The sequence below is a fragment of the Diabrotica undecimpunctata genome, chromosome 3, assembly GCF_040954645.1.
Source record: "Diabrotica undecimpunctata isolate CICGRU chromosome 3, icDiaUnde3, whole genome shotgun sequence".
NCBI lineage: Eukaryota > Metazoa > Arthropoda > Insecta > Coleoptera > Chrysomelidae > Diabrotica > Diabrotica undecimpunctata.
In genome coordinates this window covers 133,838,453-133,859,285 of record NC_092805.1, presented here as the reverse complement: position 1 = coordinate 133,859,285, position 20,833 = coordinate 133,838,453, and the positions used below count along the sequence as shown (strand labels likewise).

The following is a 20,833-nucleotide window of genomic DNA, read 5'->3' as shown; positions in this document are numbered from 1 at the left end:
ACTGGCAAGAATTAGTCCAATTAAATCAAATAAATTCGTTATATTCTTTCTTGGATACTATGTTTTTCTCATTCGTACAAAATATGATAAGACTCAATGGCTACTAATTGAACCCCTAAATCCAGTTCGGCTGATCGTATGAGTTTAACTCAATTAACATAACACTTAAACACTCTCGACAATTACTAAAAATTCCAGTTAAAATGCAAACAAAAAATATCTAACGCTTGTATCAGCTGCTCTTCAAAATTCTTGTATAACGCTCATAAAAGACACTAGTTCTAAAAGATAAGCATATATAGGAACAAATAGACTGTATTAAGAATATTTCATATTTCATTTAAAATATTAAATTAAGGAATGTAGATTTTCACTACTCATTTTTTTTTTCTATATAGCACTGTTTGATTGTAGGTATTTTTCTAATAAATGTCACAGTTTGTTAGGTATTTTTCTAATAAATGTCACAGTTTGTAATATTTCTTTATTTAAATAATACATTAAATTAAAAGTAATATATATATAGATTTTCATAGGGGTATACTAAACATGAGGTTTATTCCTTCAAAATTCCCCATACTGAGCATTAAAAGAAACTAATCAAACCATAAAGAAAAACTCAATTTGAAAGCATACAATCTCGGATGAAATTTGCAAATAAAAATTTAAAAGATTCAAAGTTTGCTTAAAACACTTCCATAATTTTCAGCGTGATTGAACTATGCATACCTTTATGATAATCATCATCATTGGCTGTACAACCCATAGTGAGTTTTGGCCTGTTCTAGGATCAGCCTATTCCTTCCTATTTTTCACCTTGATTTTCCAATTTCGTACTCTTAACACTAGTAAGTTGTCTTCTGTCTCGTCCTTTTGTTGTCCACAAAAAGTGCTCTGGGCCTGCCTCTTCTCCTCACCTCATCAGGTCTTTGGTTATAAATGTGTTTTGACGCTTCCATCTCGTTCATTCTCTCTACGTGGCCTAGCCACCGCAGCCTCTTTATTTTGATGGATCTACCAATACTAGGTTCACTATAAAGGCGGTAAAGCTAAAAATTATAGCGCCTACGCCATGATCCATTTTCGTGCACGCCTTACTCTCTTACTCCTTCGAAAGCACATGTTCCAACCACTAGATCTTCGGGTTCTGCTTATTATTTATCACCTTCATTTACTTAGTTCTACTAGCATTAACGTGTAGCCCGAAGACATTAGAAGAAAATATAACGTACAGTGTATAAATGAATAGACACTAAATACAAAAAAAGAATGGAATAACCACATAAGCAGAATGGGGGACACCCGTGTCGTCAAAATAACAAGAGATAAGTCAATAATCAGATGTATCAGACGACCGCCCAAAAGATGGAGTGAGAATCTAGAGGTATTAATCCCCCAATGAACAAACAGAATTGCTTATAAAGAGGAAGAAGAAAAATAAGAACGTGTAGCCCCATACTTTTTGCTGTGCTGCTTCCAATGCCGTGAACGATTGGACCAGGTCCGCCTTTCTTCTTGCTATGATATCGATGTCATCCACATAGCTTTCCCTAGGGCTATATTGAATATAATGCATGATAGGCTATCTACCTGTCGAAGTACTATCTACGTCTTGATACTCCATTCTGCACTCTAAAATTACTGACTGTTAAGCGGGTTGCTTAGTAAAGGTATTAGGATATTGAATTATGCCATGGCTGTGTATAGTGCGTTTCTGTCTACACTGTCATAAGCACATCTAAAATCCACACACAAATGGTGAGTATTAATTCCATACTCATGTTTTTTCCAAAGCTTGTCTTAAAAGGGATATGTGATAGAGAGTTGATTTTTCTTTGCGAAAACCACACTGGTATTTTCCTATTATGTTTTCACAATATCCCGATAGTTGATCGTAAAGAATGTAGGCAATATTTTGTAGGTCACGTTTAGGAGGGTAATTCTTCTGTAATTATCACAAATTGTTTGATCTCCTTTCTTGTGAATAGGTACAATTAGATCTATGTTTCAGTCTTCTGGTAGTTTTACCTGCTTCTAAATCAATTCTACTATGTCAGATTTTTTGAGCCATGTTTTAAAAGCTCAGAAAGAATGCGAACTCATTCCGGAGCTTTGTTTTCTTTCAATTTTTCTATTACTTCTTCCTCTGTTGAGATACTATCTTTCTTTCTTTCTTCTTGAATCCATGCTGGATTTCTCCTTGCAACCTCATCTAACTTCTTATATTTAGTCTCTCCTCAAAAGTTTCTGCCTATCTTTCTAGTATATGGTCTTGATCACCAATGATCTATCCTGTTCTGTTTCTATTAATAATCTAGTTTTGAATTACTTTGTGTTCTGGTTAACCTTGCAGAAGTTTCGGGTTTACATTTGTGTGTTATACTCCTCTAGTTCTTGCAGTTGGTTTTTTATATGTCCCTTCTTCTTTCTTTTCAGTATTCGTTTCGTCTCGTCTCAGCTGCCTATACTCTTTCTATTTCCCTTATCATAATAAACTTGCAGTTTATTTTTTTACTTTTATTTTTACTACAAACGCTTTTTAGAGCACTTAACTGTGGCCTAGCCAATATTACAACTCAGAAATAAATAAATCGTTATGTAACAAGAGAAATACATCTGCGATTGTTATTCTCTATAGTCTATAACATTGCAAAGAAGGCATACCCTTTAATATGGCAGTCGAGATTTCATCTCCCAATTGTGAACAGTATATTTTATGTTATTTGCCGATGGTCAAAAATAATCTAAAAACAGCTCGTCTCTAAAATTTTGAATAATAGTATATCTGTACTAGTAGCCTATGCTTCTTCTTAGTTCAGGAGAAACAAGTTAACCTCTGGTACTTGCTCACAACACGCCTGTACCATACCCTATTCTTTATTTCATTAAACTCCAATGAGTCCTTGCTCCTAAATGAAGGCCACCAGTTTCTTCATTGGTAGTTTAAGGATCTCTTCTGATTCAAGTCTCAGTTGACTAGTGAATTCCTGCTTCATATCACTTAGCACTTTGTAATGGTATAGATTTTTCTTATAATTACATGTTTGAACAAATTCTCCGGATCCAGTACCATGGGCAGTATCAGATCCATCAGCGAACCATATTAAGTCCCCTTTAATGTTTAGGACTTCTTGTTCTCTGGATGTTATAATAATTGTGTTAACCTTCTCAGTGAAGATTAGTTGTGGTGTCATCATATCTGAGTTTACCTGAAAGATGTATTACTTAAGTATAGCCCCATTGGTATTTTTGTAACTATTCAATACATAATCCGGTCTTCAAGTATTGTTTGCTTTAAGTCAGAATGGTCATAAAGGCTACCGCCGAAATATATAATTCCAAATCTGTGATAGTCTCTAAATACGTCCTTTCTGTACTATTCAAAGCTCGTGTCATATTTAGAAGCGCTTCTCTTTGTACTGTGGTGGAGAGAGGTCAAAGCCACCTTTTTCCATCGAAGTGTGGTACTGATGTATATAACCAACATATTACGTTTGGTTTCAGCCCCCAGATTTTACCTACAACTCGTCTGCAGTTCCAGACGTACCCTGATGGTACGTTATTAATATGAGTGATTCAATTGAATTAGAATTCAGGGTTACTCCTAGATACTACTTGACCTCATTAGTTCTTTCTCGTGCCTCCCCAAATAATTTCGCTCACTCAGTCCAGTAAGATTCCTCTTATTAGAAAAGACTATTAGTTTAGTTTTAGAAGAATTCACAGAGAGTTTCTCTTTCAGACACCATTTCCACTTGATTCCTTGGCTGCTAAGCCCTTGAAATAGATAGTAAGCGACTATATTCTATAATGTTAGTGACAATACTCCCCTTGAGGGCACCCCTTAGTTGCCCTAAGGTTTATGGCACCTTTATATTTATCTGCGGGTATTATTCTCTTCTGAAGCATCTGAATGATCCACTTGCACGTTGTGTTGTTGATTTTCTCCTGCATTAGTGCACTATATATTGACTCGATAGAGGTATTATCAAATGCACCTTCGATGTCTAAAAATGCAGCAAGTGTGACTTCTTTCTGGTGTAAACCCCTCTCGAGGTCAGACGCCAGATTGTGCAGAGTGGTTTCACTAGATTTCTCTGGTTGATACTCCCATACCGCTGGTGCATTAGTTTTTATTAAGATTGTTTTTCTTGATGTATTCATTCACGGTAGTTTCCATGGTTTTCAACTCGAATGAAGTCAAATTTACTGGCCTCTATGATTTTGCTAAGGTGTAATTAGTTTTTCCTGGTTTAGGAATAAACGCCAACCTCGCTCTTCTTCAAGCTTTGTGAATGTACTCCAGAGCACGGCTAGCTGTAAATATTTGGATCAGGGGACTCATAATTATTTCCAGCCCCTTTTGGAGTATCCTGGGAAATATACCATCTGGTCACGCAGTTTTATATGGTTCAACCAAAGATCTACTACTCTATTAATGTTACATATATTTACTTTATGTAGAAACAAAGAATCTCCATTGTTTAGACATCTCTCCCAATTCTTCCTGATTTATATTTTTCACATTTCATCTGCAATGACTTTCTTTTAGAGTACAAATTAACTGAATTGAATTTAGCTAATTAAGCTAATTATCAGATTGAATACTAACGAAAGGAAAACAAAATATATGGAGTGCACCAAATCTAATAGACATAAGAACCTAAACATAGAGAATCATACCTATAAATGTGCCTCCAGTGTTCCCTACCTGGGCTCAATAATACATGACAGCGCTTTTAGTGCTCAAGTACTTTTATACATACATATACTTAATTAAAAGGAAATTACTGCATCGACAGTCTAAGTGAAGAAGAATCATAAAAAACAATTATTAGGCCAGTGGTCACATAGGGATGTGAAACATGGATTCTCGAATCTTTGAGAGTAAAATACTAAAAAAAATATTTAGACCTACAGATTGTACCGATAGACATTGTTAGATTTGTAGACTCACAATATCAGATTGGCTTGTCCATACACAAACCTCAAGTAAACAGAACAAGAGGACGGCCCACCCAGTAAAAGATGGCTTGATGATGTGGAAGAGAAACTTAAAACCATGAACATCACGCAGTGAACAAGGAAAGTATCAGACAAGGTAGAATCAAAGGGTTGCAGTGCCAAGAGAAGAAATAGAAGCCCTATGTTGAGTGGGCTTATTGATTTCGATTCACAACCTTATGTAAAATTTAATATTTTCACTCCGGTACATTTAAATAATTTTATACATAACTAAACATAATTTTACAATTTTACTGCTATTTTTGAAGATCTACAGCTTCTTTAACAAGAAAAAAAATTATCAACATTTTTGGTTATTGAAGTAAACACAGTTTTTAACTAATAAATGTTCCCTTATATGATTATCCTCTAAGATTCTATCAGAAAAAACAATGTTTAAGAACACAAGCTCCACTTACTTTGTCTACCTTCATAGATATCTGCACATCTTGATAAGTAATCTCTACATGCTTTATGTTCTTTGCATAGTTCCCAACCAATTTTAGAATATCAGCTGAGATGTATTCTAAAACTGCCACCAGAAATAAAGACACTGTGGAATCAACTTTGTAGAGCAAAAGTTCCTAAAACACAGATTTTTAAGTCAATTTCTGCTTAGTTATGTACCAACATCTAATATATTGCATAAAAAAAGATGGTATACTTACTTTTTGTAATAAAGAATGGATTTTATCAACAGGCAGCTGTAATACTGACTTTTTCTTTCCTCTTTCAAGTGCTTCTTGGGCTTCTTTTAGTGCCCATTTATCAATTGGTGTGGGAAAAGTACTAGTTACCCGATCTTCAACATCCTAAACAAACAAAAACCGAAATATAAATAATTTTCCTGGCCTAAAAATTCTTAAAATGTTAGAATTACCTCAATAAAACATTTAAATAATAAATAGAGTCAATTACTTATCACTTTGGTTTATTGACGAATGAACAAAAAACATGGCATAATTTTACCTGAACTGTGTGAGGACTTGGTTTGGCACACAGCATCCCAAGAAGACGCAAGCATAGGCTTTCCACATATTCTAAAGCTTCTTCTCTTGCACCTAATGAAGGGTGCACTTGCTCTAAAACCTAAAATAAAAGAAGTGTTCTATAATAATTGAAACTTTAGAATACAATATTTTTCAACTAAGTTTTGGTAAAGTATTATGACTTTGATATCACTATTTTTACCATAAGGTAATTTAAAAAAAATCTCTAGCTTCCCTACATCCCTGAAAGCTACCAGAGCTGGGTAAATCCTACTTAAAAAGTAATTAATAATTACAATTACTTTTTTGTGTAATTATAATTGTATTTTAGTACTTTTTTCTCAAAGTAAATTGTAATTGGATTAAAACCTATGAAGGAATTGTACTTCGTAATTATATTATTTAAATTATCTAATTATAATTACTTTTATAGGTACATTGATAAGTACAACTACTTTTAAAATTGTATATTCAGAATGTGGCGCAAAAATAATAAAGAAATTTCCCATATCAACTTGTGTTTGTATTACCTTTGGTTACTAGAATTAGCAACTCATCTATTTCAATTCAATTAAAATGACATTGTGTTAAACATTTCTTAGTAAGTGCTGAAATTTACTAAGTATTGCAAGATAATACCAGTAAGTCTAAGTACCTACCTTACCTTACCTATATTTTTAAGATGTATGAGATCAGTGCAGATAATTTTTTAGAAGGAAAAAGTTAATAACAACATGGAAACGGAAGAAAATATTATGCTAATAACAGGAAGAATGAATTTAACTCAATCCAGTAACAAGGGATGCAATGGGATGAATTGTAACCAGTGGGGGAATGATATTCAGTGAAACTAGACTTCCCATCAAAATAATATTAATGCAAAAGGGTTATAGGTTATTCCACGAATATACGACTGTTTTGGATTATTGCGACAACGAATATTTTACTGTGCAAGTAGAAGTATGAAGTAAATTGGTCTAATCATTATTCCAATAAAAAGGATCTACTGTTAGTATGACATCTAAACTAAAATTATTTCAGTTAATAGATGTTCAGATAGACGCAAAATTTATTGTGAAATTTAATCCGAAAATAACAAAAATTTTTGGGCAAACGCTCCTACAAATAAATACAATGACGTCTATGAAGCCAAATGTGTTCATCAGACATTTGGGTTGGGTTTCCGTGAAATGTAAACACCAAAGAGGCGTGCCGGTTTTCTTTGATATTACACTTTTGTATTACTTTATTAGGTACTACAACTGTAATAAAAAGAAATATACTATTTTTAATATAAATGAAAAGAAATTGGCAGAACGATGGTTCCGAAACCAGAAAGAGAATCTAATATTTCACTTTGTTAGTTTTAAATATTTGTTTGCTTTGAGTGGATGTACTTTAAAAGTTCCGAAAGTAACGGGTATAACATACCGGCTACTGATAGTTAAAGTACTGAGTCGTTACAGATATTAAAAAGTAACGAAAATTTACCTACAGTTCCATATATCGTCGACTGATGTTAGTTTTAAAAACCGTCTGTATAGAGGTGTCCGGTGAAGAGAGGTGTCCGTTAAGAGAGAGAGTTTAGTGTAGTGTATTTGTTTATTGAAGCCAAAAATGCCGAGACGTGTTTTAGATGTAGACAACTTTATATTTAATGTACTTTCTTATTTTACTGCTGAGAAAACCAACGGCGGCCATTTGCGACCAGTACAGTCCATACATAAATGTGTATGTGATGCACTATGTATTAGTGAAACAAAATTAAAGTCGGATTTGCAAAAAGCAAAAAAAGTGGACAAAGTGAACAAAATGCCACACAATATAAATTTCACCAACAACCAAAGACTATAGATCCTCCTAAAGGTTGCAAATTTGAAATCCGTGAGACAATATATAAAATGCGCGAAAAGAAAGAATATGTTTCTTTAGATTCAGTATATATTTGAAATTTCCAGAACAAGTCTGAAGAGTTTTAAGACAGATTAAGTTCAAAAAGGAAGACAATAGAAAGGCTTTGTGTGAAAGAGCTAGTGTCGTTCACAAAAGAATAGAATTGTTAAGAAATTATAACAAATTTAAAAAAGAATATTCTTTCTTCGTTTATTTAGACAAAACATGGATTTTTGCTAAAGGCGGTATCAAACGAATTTGGCAGGACGAGAGTATAAAATCCATAAAACACATCAATAACGGGGGAAAGAGATATATTATAGTGCATGCAGGTGGAAAACATGGTTTTATTGAGGGAGCAGATCTTGTGTTTTCATCAAAACCAAAATCAGCTGATTATCATGACAATATGAATACGGAGATGTTTATGAAATGGTTGAAAGAAAAACTGTTGCCAAGTTTACATGAACCATCCGTTATAGTACTGGATAATGTTGCGTAACATTCGGAAATTTTAAATAAGCAACCAACAAACACCTGGACCGTAGATAAAATAAAAGAATGGTTAAAGAATAAAAATATTACATTTCTTCAATACTATTTTAAGCCTCAATTACTAACGTTAGCTAAAAGTCATGCACAACCAAATATATATATATATATATATATATATATATATATATATATATATATATATATATATATATATATATATATATATATATATTATATATATAGTAGACGAAATTATACATAGCTTTGGACATCGTGTGTTATATGCAAAACATATTATGATAACCATATTGGATACAAGGGTTACAGTGACGAGTCAGTTTTGGAAACATGGCAACAAGCATTGGATATTGCCACTTCTGAAATTTGGGAAAAAAGTGTAAAAAAATGTGAAGACATAATTGAAGAATGGTGAATCCATGAAGGTGGCATCGAAGCAGTTAATCCTGTCATAATTTACCATCCGAACCTGTGAATCTGATGGTTGATGATAGTTTTAGGAGATTAGGAGAATAAGAGAATAAGTAAGTTTGTTTGTTTTTTAATACTAATTGAATATTCGACTAAATAAATTACACTATTTAATCGCTTAAATATTGTTACACTTCGTTTAAATCACTTAATTCAAAAACCAACTTGTTTACAATACTAAACTCAATGATAGTAATTATATAATTCAAAATCTGAATTACATCTATTCTATAAACTATCAACTCTATATTTATATCATGACTTCATATTTAAATCTAAGATTTATATCTGTTATAACAGTATTTTAAAAATGGGGAGAATTTACTATTGTACAATTCAGCACATTGGATCACTTAAATCAATACCTAAAACAGTCATATATTCGTGGAATGGAGTATAACATAGGTAATAAATAAAAAGATCTACAACTATAGGTATATAACTAAAGTTTTCTGAGGAACAGGAATTAGCTTTTTAGATTGTAATTTGTTCTTCTCTAAAAAATTCATTTCATGAACTTTTGTGATCCAAACTAGCTGTAACCTTTGTGATTAAATATTTATATATTTTATTTTGATTTTAAATGAATGAAGACCTTATTTTAAACAAAAATTCTCGTTTTATGGAAAGTTTTTCCAAGATTTGCCCTGTATTTTTTTGTAACATCTGCTTTGAGATAGTAAAAGAGAAAACCACTCTTTTTATGCAAAAAAATTGCCAGAAAATGTGGAAAACTGTAGAATACTCTGGACCCATAACAGTTTTTTAATATTGTTGTGAAGCTATTTTCTTGTGGCATCTTAAAGTAATTACTATTTTAATGGAAATAAGCCACAATTGAAGTTTAAAAGAAGTTTATTGACATTTTAATTTCCATTTTGGACATTATAAAGTAACTACAGACATAACTACATAAAGCTGTTGAAAGTACTAACATTAGCAATAAAGAAGTAGAGAATTGTGCAAAAAAGATTGCAGCATTAATTCAATCGCACTTGGGTCATACACTTAATCTGCCAGGCATATATAGGTGAAACTATTTGGACAGTATAAATAAAATAATTTCTGAAAAGACCAAATTACCTACTCTTTTTCAAAATATTAATACAATATTAATATTAATACATATTATTTTCCTCTAGGCTACTTTGAACTTCTCTTAATCAACTTACTTGAGATAAATAGAACAAAAAAAATGTCAAGAACTGATACTGCAGACAAACTCCTTGAGATAAGTGTAACCCTCAGTCCACCCAAAAAAAGACTGAAAATGGGACATTTTGACATTAAAACGAAGGAAATGATCACAAATGTATTTGAAACGGAAATGAAAGATTAGCAGATAAAACAGGCACTGATATTGTTTCTACATTATTTTAGAATGCATGTTTTCACTTTATTTAATAAGTATTGTTACTTTCTATCTACTTTTTAGGAGTGTGTACCCATGGTGTACAAAATATGATTCCAGAATATGAAAATACAGGAACATTGTCAACACCAAAACCAATTGAGCATCATAAAAGTATTAACTCGCTTGATGAATTTCACAATAGATAAAGTTCTGAGGATTGTTAATGCAGATCCTGTTTTGCCTAATTTCAAAAGAACATTTTTTAAATTAATAAAAAAATAAATTTCAAGTTTCTACATTGTCAACAAAACAGCATTTTGATGGGCAGGGATGAAATTGTCTTGTGGAGACGAGAATTTCTACAACAAAATAAAGTCCTACAGAATTGAAAACAGCAAAATTTATTAATTAGACAAGACTTGGCTAAATGTTGGTCACACCAAATCCAATATATAGGTAGACAATTCAGTAACATCTTATAAACAAGCGTTTTTAGATAGACTTTTTATGGGTTTATTTTACGGGTTTAAAAAATCCTGTAGGTAAATGTTATATTTGCTTTTTCACTTCAAGTAAATTTTGATATAAGCAAATTTTCAGGAAAAGGAAAGAGACTAATAATTTGTCACATTGGCAATGAAGATGGGTTTGTTCCAGAAGCACTATGGGTGTTTTAATAAAAAAAAAGTGGGGACTACCATGAACAGATGGAGTGGAAATCTTTTGCAAACTGGTTCACAAAAATAAAAAAATATCGCTTTTGAAGAGTCAATGTTAAAAAAGAAACTGTGTATATTGTTAAACAACATAAGGGACAATATATCAAATAAATCACTGATGAGATGACAAAAAGCCAAAACAAAGTAGTTTTAAGGCTGCCTCCATACAATAGTGAGCTCAATCCAATTGAACTCATCTGAGCAGAAGTAAAAAATTATGTAGCAGCAAGAAACAATGCTTCTAAATTTGCAGACATGAAAAATATTTTTTATTATGCAATTAATAATATTACTTCAACTCATCATCATCATCATTTTGGCTTTACAACCCTGTGTGGGTCCTAGCCTCCCCAAGAATTTTTCTCCAGTCGTCCCTATCCATCGCCTTCCTCCGCCAAGCACGTATTTCCATATTTCTCATGTCTTCATCGATGTTATCTAGGAATCTTGTTCTGGGTCTTCCTCTTCTTCTTTGACCAATAGGTCTATCAAGGAGCGTTTTTCTAGCTGGGTCGGTTTGCTCCATCCGCATAACATGGCCTACCCACCTCAGACGTCCTATCTTTATGTGTTTTACGATATCTGGTTCCTGGTATATCCTATAGAGTTCGAAGTTGTATCGTCTTCTCCAGACACCATTTTCATTTACCGCTCCATAGATGCGCCTTAGTATTTTTCTTTCGAAACATCCTAACATGTTTTCATTGCTTTTTGTTAAAGTCCAGGTTTCTGAACCATATGTTAGGACTGGGCGTATTATTGTTTTGTAGAGTTTTACTTTTGTATTTCTTGATATAACTATAGATTTAAAATGGAGATTAAGCCCAATATAGCATCTATTAGCCGCATCTATTACTTCAACTACATGGCATAAATGTGTGCAACATGTTAAACAAAAAGTCTAGTCCAAAATGTGGAAGTTGGACAACATAATAGGACAACCTATATCAAACCAATAATAATAAATCCAGATGAAGAAAGCAGCACATATAGCTCCTCAGACTCTGAATGATTTAAAGTATATTTTTATGTTTTCAAAAACTTATGATGATGCTACTTTATTCAAAATACTTTGTTATGCATATCTTAGTTAATAATTATTTTATTTTAGCACATTTTTCTTCAATAGAACATTAAACTTGAAGAAATTCTTACATTCTTAGTTTCAAGAAGTAAATATTTTTAAAAATCATATGATACACCTCAGTATGATCCTATTTGGCTTCATGTGACACTGTTTACAGTTGGGAATATGTAAAATGAATAAACTGTAAGTCATTCTTCAAAAACAGCTACAGAATCCATTTTTTGATATTCAGTGCTTGACTTATTTTGAAAATAGATCATTAGGATTTTAGCTAATTGTAGTCCATACTTATATTATTGTTTCTTCAACTCAATGACAAATGTCGGCTAAAAAAGGCCCTAACTACTTCTACTGTTTCTTTATTTCTAAAAGATCAAGGCCAACTCGTCTGTTGGGAACTCACAATCCATACAGTATTCTCAAACATCCGAATCCAATCACTACTTAATGATATTATAGTCACTTGGTACATTGTGAAAATGATATTCTGCTGCATGATACAAACTGTGACTAACTATAAAATTATTATTTCAGTAATATGTAAAAAACCTTTGGGACTATTATAAAGAACTCTATAAAAGATTTAAAATTTCAGTTATTTGTTCTCATTGAAACTAAACAAATAATTAACAATTCCTTGTAGATTACTCATCTCTAAATAACAATGTTATGATCAATAATAATGTAATGACTTGCTGACATGGATAATTTAACAGAGACATAAAGATTATTGCAATTTGAGAAACAAAAGCAATTCTAAGAAAAGTGAGTAATTATTACTTTTAAAAATAGGAACTGCTAGACTGGAAAAGAACAGTATCTGTTACTTAACATAAGTATTATGAGATTTTATATCAAATTATTGCTTAATGTGGGTCTATATAAATATAAAATCAGTTTATATCAATATATAATTATTATCATGTGATACCCTTGTACCTTTTTAGACAATGGATTACAATAATGATTCCATTGTTTTTTTTTATATTTCGTTGATGATTTTAGTTTCTTTTATGGTTTTTTTTATCTTACAATTGTCCTTTTCTTCTATTAATTTTATATTCCCTTTTTATTTTCTTACTTCCTCTATTTGTTTATCTCCAAATCTTTTCTAGATGTCATATGGTATCTTATATTGCAACATTGCTATATCTAAAAAATTTTGCTATTAGCTCTGTGCTCATTTTAACCATAATCCAAGTTAATAATTTCTGTTTGAGGTTTAAAATTAAGATTCTGGATATTGTTCTTTCTAAAGACTTCATTTGTTCTTTGATTTTATTTTATAAATACCTTCTTATTATATTATTAACTCTAATGGTATTATTTAATACCATTAAGAAAGGAGTTCCTGGTGAGTTTATGAAGATTGTATGAGACATGTATGGAGTTACAACTTGTGTCAGGACAGGTGTGGAAGAGTTAGATAAATTTCATTTAAGAGTAGGATTGCATCATGGCTCAGTGCTTAGTCCTTATTTATTCTCATCAGTGTTCAGATAACAGGGAAAATAGAAGGCAAACATTCCCTGGTGCTTTTCAGTAAAGGGGATTGATATTGGTATGACCCAAGATAGAAACCTATGGAGAAATGTAATTAGGGAAGCCACCATCAAATAGGGATAAAGGCAAAGGGAGCGATGATGATGTTAGTTTCCATTTTTTCCTGGATGTTATCTTGTCACTTTTATTTCAATAGTTGCCATATTTAAAAACTTTCTTTGTTTTTTGTTCTAAGTATATTCGAACCTTAATCTATATCAGTAGTTTCTGTTTAAAGTTTTAAGTTAAGATGTTACATCTTTTCCTTTGCCCTTTTGCTAAATATCTCACTTATTCTATCATTTTTTATTTTTCTTGCCATGATTCCTCCATTTCATCTAGGAAAATCAATTTCCCTTGTCAATCACTGAGTTCTCACATGTAATATTCTATTTGCTATTAATTATTAATTGTTGTAGGCCTACAAAGCCTGTTGTGTACTGTAAATAATAACTAATTATTAATTATATTGACAGTTTTATTAATACTGTTACTTCCTTGTCAATGTCTTTTAGACTATGTTCACTGAACTCAGTCCCAACTGTCTAGTAAATTTAGTAATTATTTTTGATGTTCATCAAATTTTGACTTTGACTGTAAGGCACTGTACAACCAAGCACATACACTTATAGCCACATTAATGTTGTAAGTCAGTAGGTTGACAACAAAAATACTAAACATAACTGGACACACTAAGAGAAGAACATTGAAGAAAACCGGATACTAGAAGCTTAGCCAATATATGCTGTAAAGTGAATTAACATTACTTAAACCTTGAGATCATTTTTATATAAAAAAATACATATCATTACCTGTATCAACCAAACATTAGTAAGTTAAAAGTAAGATAGGTTGAATGAAGATGACATAATGTAATGAATGATAGCTTTAATGTCAGTTAAGAATTGATGTGTCTGATACAGAAGTTTTTTGTTAATAGATTTTTGCTTAGTTTTCTGTCAAATAAAATAAGAAATATTTTCCTTTGGTGGGTAATATTCCCAAAAAAGGTTATAAAAGAAGATCTAATTTCTAATCTACAAACTTAAAAAAAAATCATGCTGCAATATTGTTTGTTTGTTATTGAAGTAAACTTGAATTACTAAGAGTACACAATCAGAGCCTAATGAAAAAAGCAAAAATCTAATGACACTGACACTTTTCATTGTTTTAAGAATACACTTGGAATAAAATATTCATTGTCAACAGATCTGGGTATGTCCTTGGATAACTAAATAGGGAAGTTACAGGATCCTATTCCTATATCTTGTTTGCAAGCAATGTACCTTTTGTATCATACTAGTAACAGCTGATTTAATTATGAGTAATTTTATCAAAAATATAAAGTCAGGGAAGTTAAGTTAATAGGAAAGTAATAGAATATAAATAAATTTGATTCATCTAATCTATGTAGGGGATATAAAAATAACAAATTGTCTTTAAATAATCAAAATTTTGAGCTCGAGATAAACATTTACCTTGATTTTTGAGCATTATTAAATATTTTCACTTTTAAAATAATTTACATTGGTCATTGATTACATTAGAATGATTACTTATTAGCAGAATATTTACTAATTATAATTAATATTTTCAGCAACAGAAATATAATCGATGTAAAAGTGAAGTTATAATCAAATAAATATCTATCAAATCTATAATTTGTTTATAAAGTGTGTACCGTTTATGTTAATAAAGTAAATCTTCTAACTCAATAGACATTCAACAAATCAATGCTTACTTTTTTTAATGCAGCAGTCAAGAGACCTTTCCATTTTGCAGCATTTTCTTCCGAATTAAAGTCGTAAATATTTTCGCCCGTAACACCAGTATTCATATTTTCTGGAAAGAAGGATTCGAAAAAAAACTGAGAACAGCACTTCTACAGAGGGCCACTCACAACATACATAATCCTCAGTTGAATACAACAAAAAAGACAAGACAAAATAAAAACAACTAAATTCGTCAATGTTTACGTCCAATCGCACTTTTGCATCATTATCTTCAATTTTCAGATGAAAATTTAACACTTTTTTGGCCGAAGGTGGACAAAATACGATCACTTGTTTTTCGCCATTTTGGTTTTCTACTTCTGTCGATGCCCTACAGTGGTGCCACGATTCATATTCTGAAAAATATTTAGTTTTTGGACACCTAAGGACCTAAATTCCTAAAATTCCTATTATAAAAAATCAGTATTTTCTATAGATTAAAAAATAAGTAAATAAATATATTCGATTTATTTTTATTAACACATCAAATTTATTTTATTTTAATAAAATTCAACAGAAAACAAAACAAATAAAAATATAACGCTTTAGAAGTTCAAAATATTAAACTTTACAAAAATAAGTAAAAGGAAACAAATACAGAAAAAATTGGGATTTGAAAAAAAATAGTTTTTAAATGAACTTTTTAACAAGAACTAGGTAACCAAAACAGGTCAAATCTATAATTGCAAAGAAAGAAAGAACTTTGATATATTATATTAATGTGAAACGTAGACATTAACAAAGAGGTAAAAGCGTAATAAATGTGCCAGAAATTATTATTTAAAAAAATACTTGGATAAATACTATACAAACAAGTTCATAAAGTTCAGATAAATATATTATTAACAATAATATGAGGTATGTAACTCAGATGATTTTAACGTACTTGCAGAATATCAAAATAAAAAGATGGTTTAACGAAATATACATATGAAAAAATCTAAGAAAAAGTAAGTAGAATATGAGAGCAGTGATGTAAAAATCGTCAGTTTTACTGTTACACTTGTAGAAATGGCAGCGTTGAGGTTCTTTCTCTCTCTTTATCGGAACGCACATGTTTATTTGTCTCTTTCTCGAGAACACAAAGCAACCACTGCGCATAGTAAACCTTCTTTTGTCTTTTCTTTACTCATTGTTATATGTATTTGATGGTCTCCTTTTTCTGGAGATGCGTATATACAAAAGGGAAATTCCTCTTGGAAATAAGTATGCGTATTGGAGCTAATCGATATGGTATTTAAGTTGTAAGAAATATCGGAAAATTTAATACGTTGTCCAAGAAACTTCAATGTCAACTTAAATATTTTTAGATATGTAATATCATGATGAATTAAAAAAAGTTTCGGTAAAGTAAAGGGGGATGTATGTAATTTCAGAATAAGTTTGAATCCTAAAAATACAAATATCTACTAAGTTGCCGCCTGTTTTAAATATTAGACACGCATAATTTTAAATATAATTTTAACTAAAACGTTAATAAAATATTTATTTTCTAAGAATCGTTATTAACATTACTAAACACTTAAGAGCGTAGGCGCAAAATTTCGCGCAAAATGCTTTTTAAATGCGTTCATTTTTTTCGAATCCTGAGAAAACTAACAAATATTTTTGAAAAATTTAAACGCAGAATGAAAGATTATATTATTACCAAGGATCGAAAGTCCCTTAGAATAAACAAAAAGTTTTTTTGAATGAGATATTTGAAATTAAAAATCACACTAAATTTTCTCTTCTTTGTCACCCCTGCAACTTATTAAAATAAACATTATAGAAGTTTCAGTGACTTTCGGCCGTCAGTAATAATGTATTATTATTAAATTAAAGTTCGGAGTAGTTTTAGGAAAAACTCTATAAATCCACAAGGAAAATGAAATTCCTATAGTTGGCTATAAACCATGAATCAAAAAATTTACACCTGGTAATATTACACCGATGATGGACTCTTTAGTCCGAAAACGTTAGATTATGTAGCCCAATAGGGTATTTTAATTATTTACCTTTTATAAAGGATTTTTTAATAAAACTATATAAATGATCTAAATATTTTTTGGGTCTTTCTCTATAAGATTCATAATTATAAGTAAGGTAAGGTGGGGTAATTGGATCATGATTTTACAACAAATCTGCGTTCGGCTCAAATTTTTAGTTACTTAATGATCAAAGTATAAGTAAATTTTAAACTATTTGTATCAGGTTTTTATACAAATAGTTTAAAATTTGTATAAAAAGATGACCTTTATTTAATACTATTTAAATGTATGAAACCTTAATTTGATTGAAAGTATTACAGTAATAATAAAATAAGTCAGTTCTTCTATAAGGCGCGGCCCCCTGCGAATGGGGGATGCTTTCTGGGTATTCTTAGCACCGATACCCAGAGGGTGTCGTTTGCGTGGAACAAAAACTGACACCTGGCAGTAGGTATAAAATGCAAACCCATGAAAATGGTGAATAATGATTTATGTTTAGAGTCGCTGCCTGGGGATCGCCAGGGCACATCTGGAGCCGGCTCTGGACGTGCCAGCATGCGGGACGTCGGTGGCAGGGTGTTGAGGAGGCGGGCCCGTGTCATACAATCAGCTACAGCACAACAACAAGAAGAACCACAAGCGGACCAAACAACAGCAGGAGCTATACTCGCTGAAGGTGCTGCGCTGGAACATCAGCGGGCGCTCACTCAAGCGGGACGACCGAGGCAGCGCATGAAATGAACTGTGTCTATAAACGAAAACATTTTGCACTTCTATTACAAGGTGACGAACCTCGGTCAAGAAACGATCGGGTATCGATAACATCTGTATGCCGAATTTTGCAGGGAGTACCCAGAGATTCAAGTATCTGAACAGAGAATAGCAGATCAATACCAGGTACTTATAAGAAATAATCTTATCCCAGAGACTAGACGCGATAACATCAAAAGCGAAGTCGAACGGGAGATTCATAACCCAGAGCTAGTTGTATATCAAATTCCTAATGAAATCCCTAATGAGCAGACTCTTGAATCTCTCATACAAGAAACTCAACCTGTTAATACGCAGCAGGACAATAACGAGTTGCATGATAACCTGGTAAGTGAAATGGCACGTGCCGTATAAGAGTTTAATGGGACTAACCCTCTTAGCAGACCACCGCTACCAAAAATAAACTCTTATAAGAAACTAGGTGCGCTGTTACAAATTGTGAACACTGAAGTCCTACTCAATTACATCGTGGAAGCTAATACATTGGAATATATGCATATGCTGATTTACTATTCAGCAACAGCAATTGCTAATGTTATGGGCATTAAGATCAGAGCAAGACGGGGTACTAATATCGAAAGGAATAATAACAGAATTTCACCTTGGGAAAAATGGCTACTAGGGAATATTGAAAGCTCCACTGACTCAGGATTTAGTATCGAAAATAACAATACTGTTGTGGCGAAGCTTAATTATCTGTTGTACATGGATGATTTGAAATTAATAGCTTCCACTCGAAACCATCTAGATCAGATGCTAAAAACTCTAGAAACTTTCTCAAATGATATCAGTATGCATTTTGGACTAGACAACTGCCGTATACTAAATATAGTCAGAGGAAAGGTTCACCCGGAGGTTTCAATATGCAAGATGGCCAAAAACATCGAGACAATGGGTGAAAATGATATGTACAAATATCTCAGAGTAAAACAAGCGCGGAAAATTTACCATAAACAAATGAAAACTGAACTAACTTCGGAGTTCGTGCGAATAGTAAGACAACTAAATCGCTCATATCTTGTATATAGTAAATAAATTTGTATATATATATATATAGTAAATAAATAGTAAAAATTTGTTTAAGGCATTAAATACGTACGCTTGTTTCGCGCTGAGCTACTCATTTAGTATTATAAAGTGGTCAAAAACGGATATAGAGGGTCTTCAGCGGAAAGTAAGAACACTTCTCACAAAGGCGCAAAAATATCATCGCGGTATCAAGGGTAAAGAGGACTTATGGATATAGTTGAGCAATTGGATAAACAAATTGCTAATTTAAGAACTTATTTTCAGGTACAGGCTGAGACATCTACTTTAGATTGAGCAATTTGCGCAGTAGATGATACAACGCCGCTTAAACTGAGGGCAACAAGAAATGCGCATAAACCACCTGACTCAGCAAGAAAAAATGCGCACCTGGATGAGTAAACCTCTGCATGGGCGACATCTCAATGAGATCAGCCAAGAATATGTCGACAATACAGCGTCGAACTATTGGTTGACATCAGGAAAGATGTTTCCTGAGACTGAGGGTTTCCTACTTGCCATTCAGGATCAGGTTATTACAACTAAAAATTACCTGAAATATATTGTTAAAGATCCTCAAGTCCAAAATGACAAATGCCGATATGGATGCCAAGCCCAAGAAACCATCCAACATCTTACCGGTGGCTGCCAGGCATTTGTCGGTACTGATTATAAAGAACGCCATGACTCAGTAGGAAAGATTATCCACCAAGAACTAGCTGACAAACTGTGACTTCTCCAAACCGACCATCTTCCTTATTATCAATACGTCCCTGACAGAATGCTTGAAAATGACAACTACAAACTATACTGGGACCGCACTGTGCTTACAGACCAACCAGTGGCGCATAATAGACCGGATCTCATAAAATTACTAGGCAAACAACACTTATTGATGTGGCGATACCCAACACCAATAATTTACGTGTTAAATATAACGAAAAGATCGCATATTACCACCAAGTACAGAGATCTAGAAATACAAATCAAGAGTTCAATCTTTTTGATACCGTAGGTATCTGGGATGAGTGAATTTTCTCCTTAGAGGGAATGTGAGCCGTATGGCTAAATCTAAATAAATAATAAAATTGTACGTACGGTGGGTCCAGTTACCTCAATTAACAGGGGTAACTGGAGCAGCCAGCCTAAAATCTCATAAGAGTTGTTAGAAATCATTGTGGGCTATCTGGGCTTGATTGCATATCTTTACACTTTTCAAGGAAACCCCAAACAAAAATTTAAAATGAGCGAATTTGAAACCAGACTCAATGTAAGGGTATCATCTCGTATGACTAACAACTTGAGCTAACAACTTGAAATGTGATGCCATTACATTAAAGAGTTTATAAACTTACATTTAAAGAGTTTATTAAAACTGAACAAATCAAAACTAATATCTTAATAGGAAGAGTCAACTCCTACCTATGTCCTTCATCTTCAACGTTGGCGCAACATCGCAGCGCCAAAACGAGGCCAGAAGTTGACGCAGAAATCTATCAAAGACTTTTTTAAAGCATGAAGATGATCCAGAACGTAAATGTTTTCCTATCTATATATTTTAACTATGTACTCTGTATACAGGTTTACATACTTCAATTGTACATAATAAACTAATTACATACGTCACAACTTTTGAATTTTTCGTCTATTTTAAGCAAATACCCGATCTCCGGGTTATTCGAGCTTTTCGGTATCCAAGGTATGCGCAAGGAATTTGAAACC

At 32.3% G+C, this 20,833-nt stretch overlaps 1 protein-coding gene across 1 annotated transcript in view; it reads right to left on the bottom strand.

Moving 5' to 3' along the window:
- The window catches only part of Sos (Son of sevenless guanine nucleotide exchange factor), a 74,862-nt gene extending 59,199 nt beyond the window's left edge, over positions 1–15,663 (bottom strand). The window contains exons 1-4 of the mRNA XM_072526955.1: positions 15,314–15,663; positions 5,974–6,093; positions 5,673–5,816; positions 5,424–5,588 (exon numbers count right to left, since the gene is read on the bottom strand). Coding sequence (XP_072383056.1) covers positions 5,424–5,588; positions 5,673–5,816; positions 5,974–6,093; positions 15,314–15,409 — 525 coding nt within the window. The 5' untranslated portion in view covers positions 15,410–15,663. The remainder of the gene's footprint in view (positions 1–5,423; positions 5,589–5,672; positions 5,817–5,973; positions 6,094–15,313) is intronic.
- Between the last annotated feature and the right edge of the window lie 5,170 nt (positions 15,664–20,833).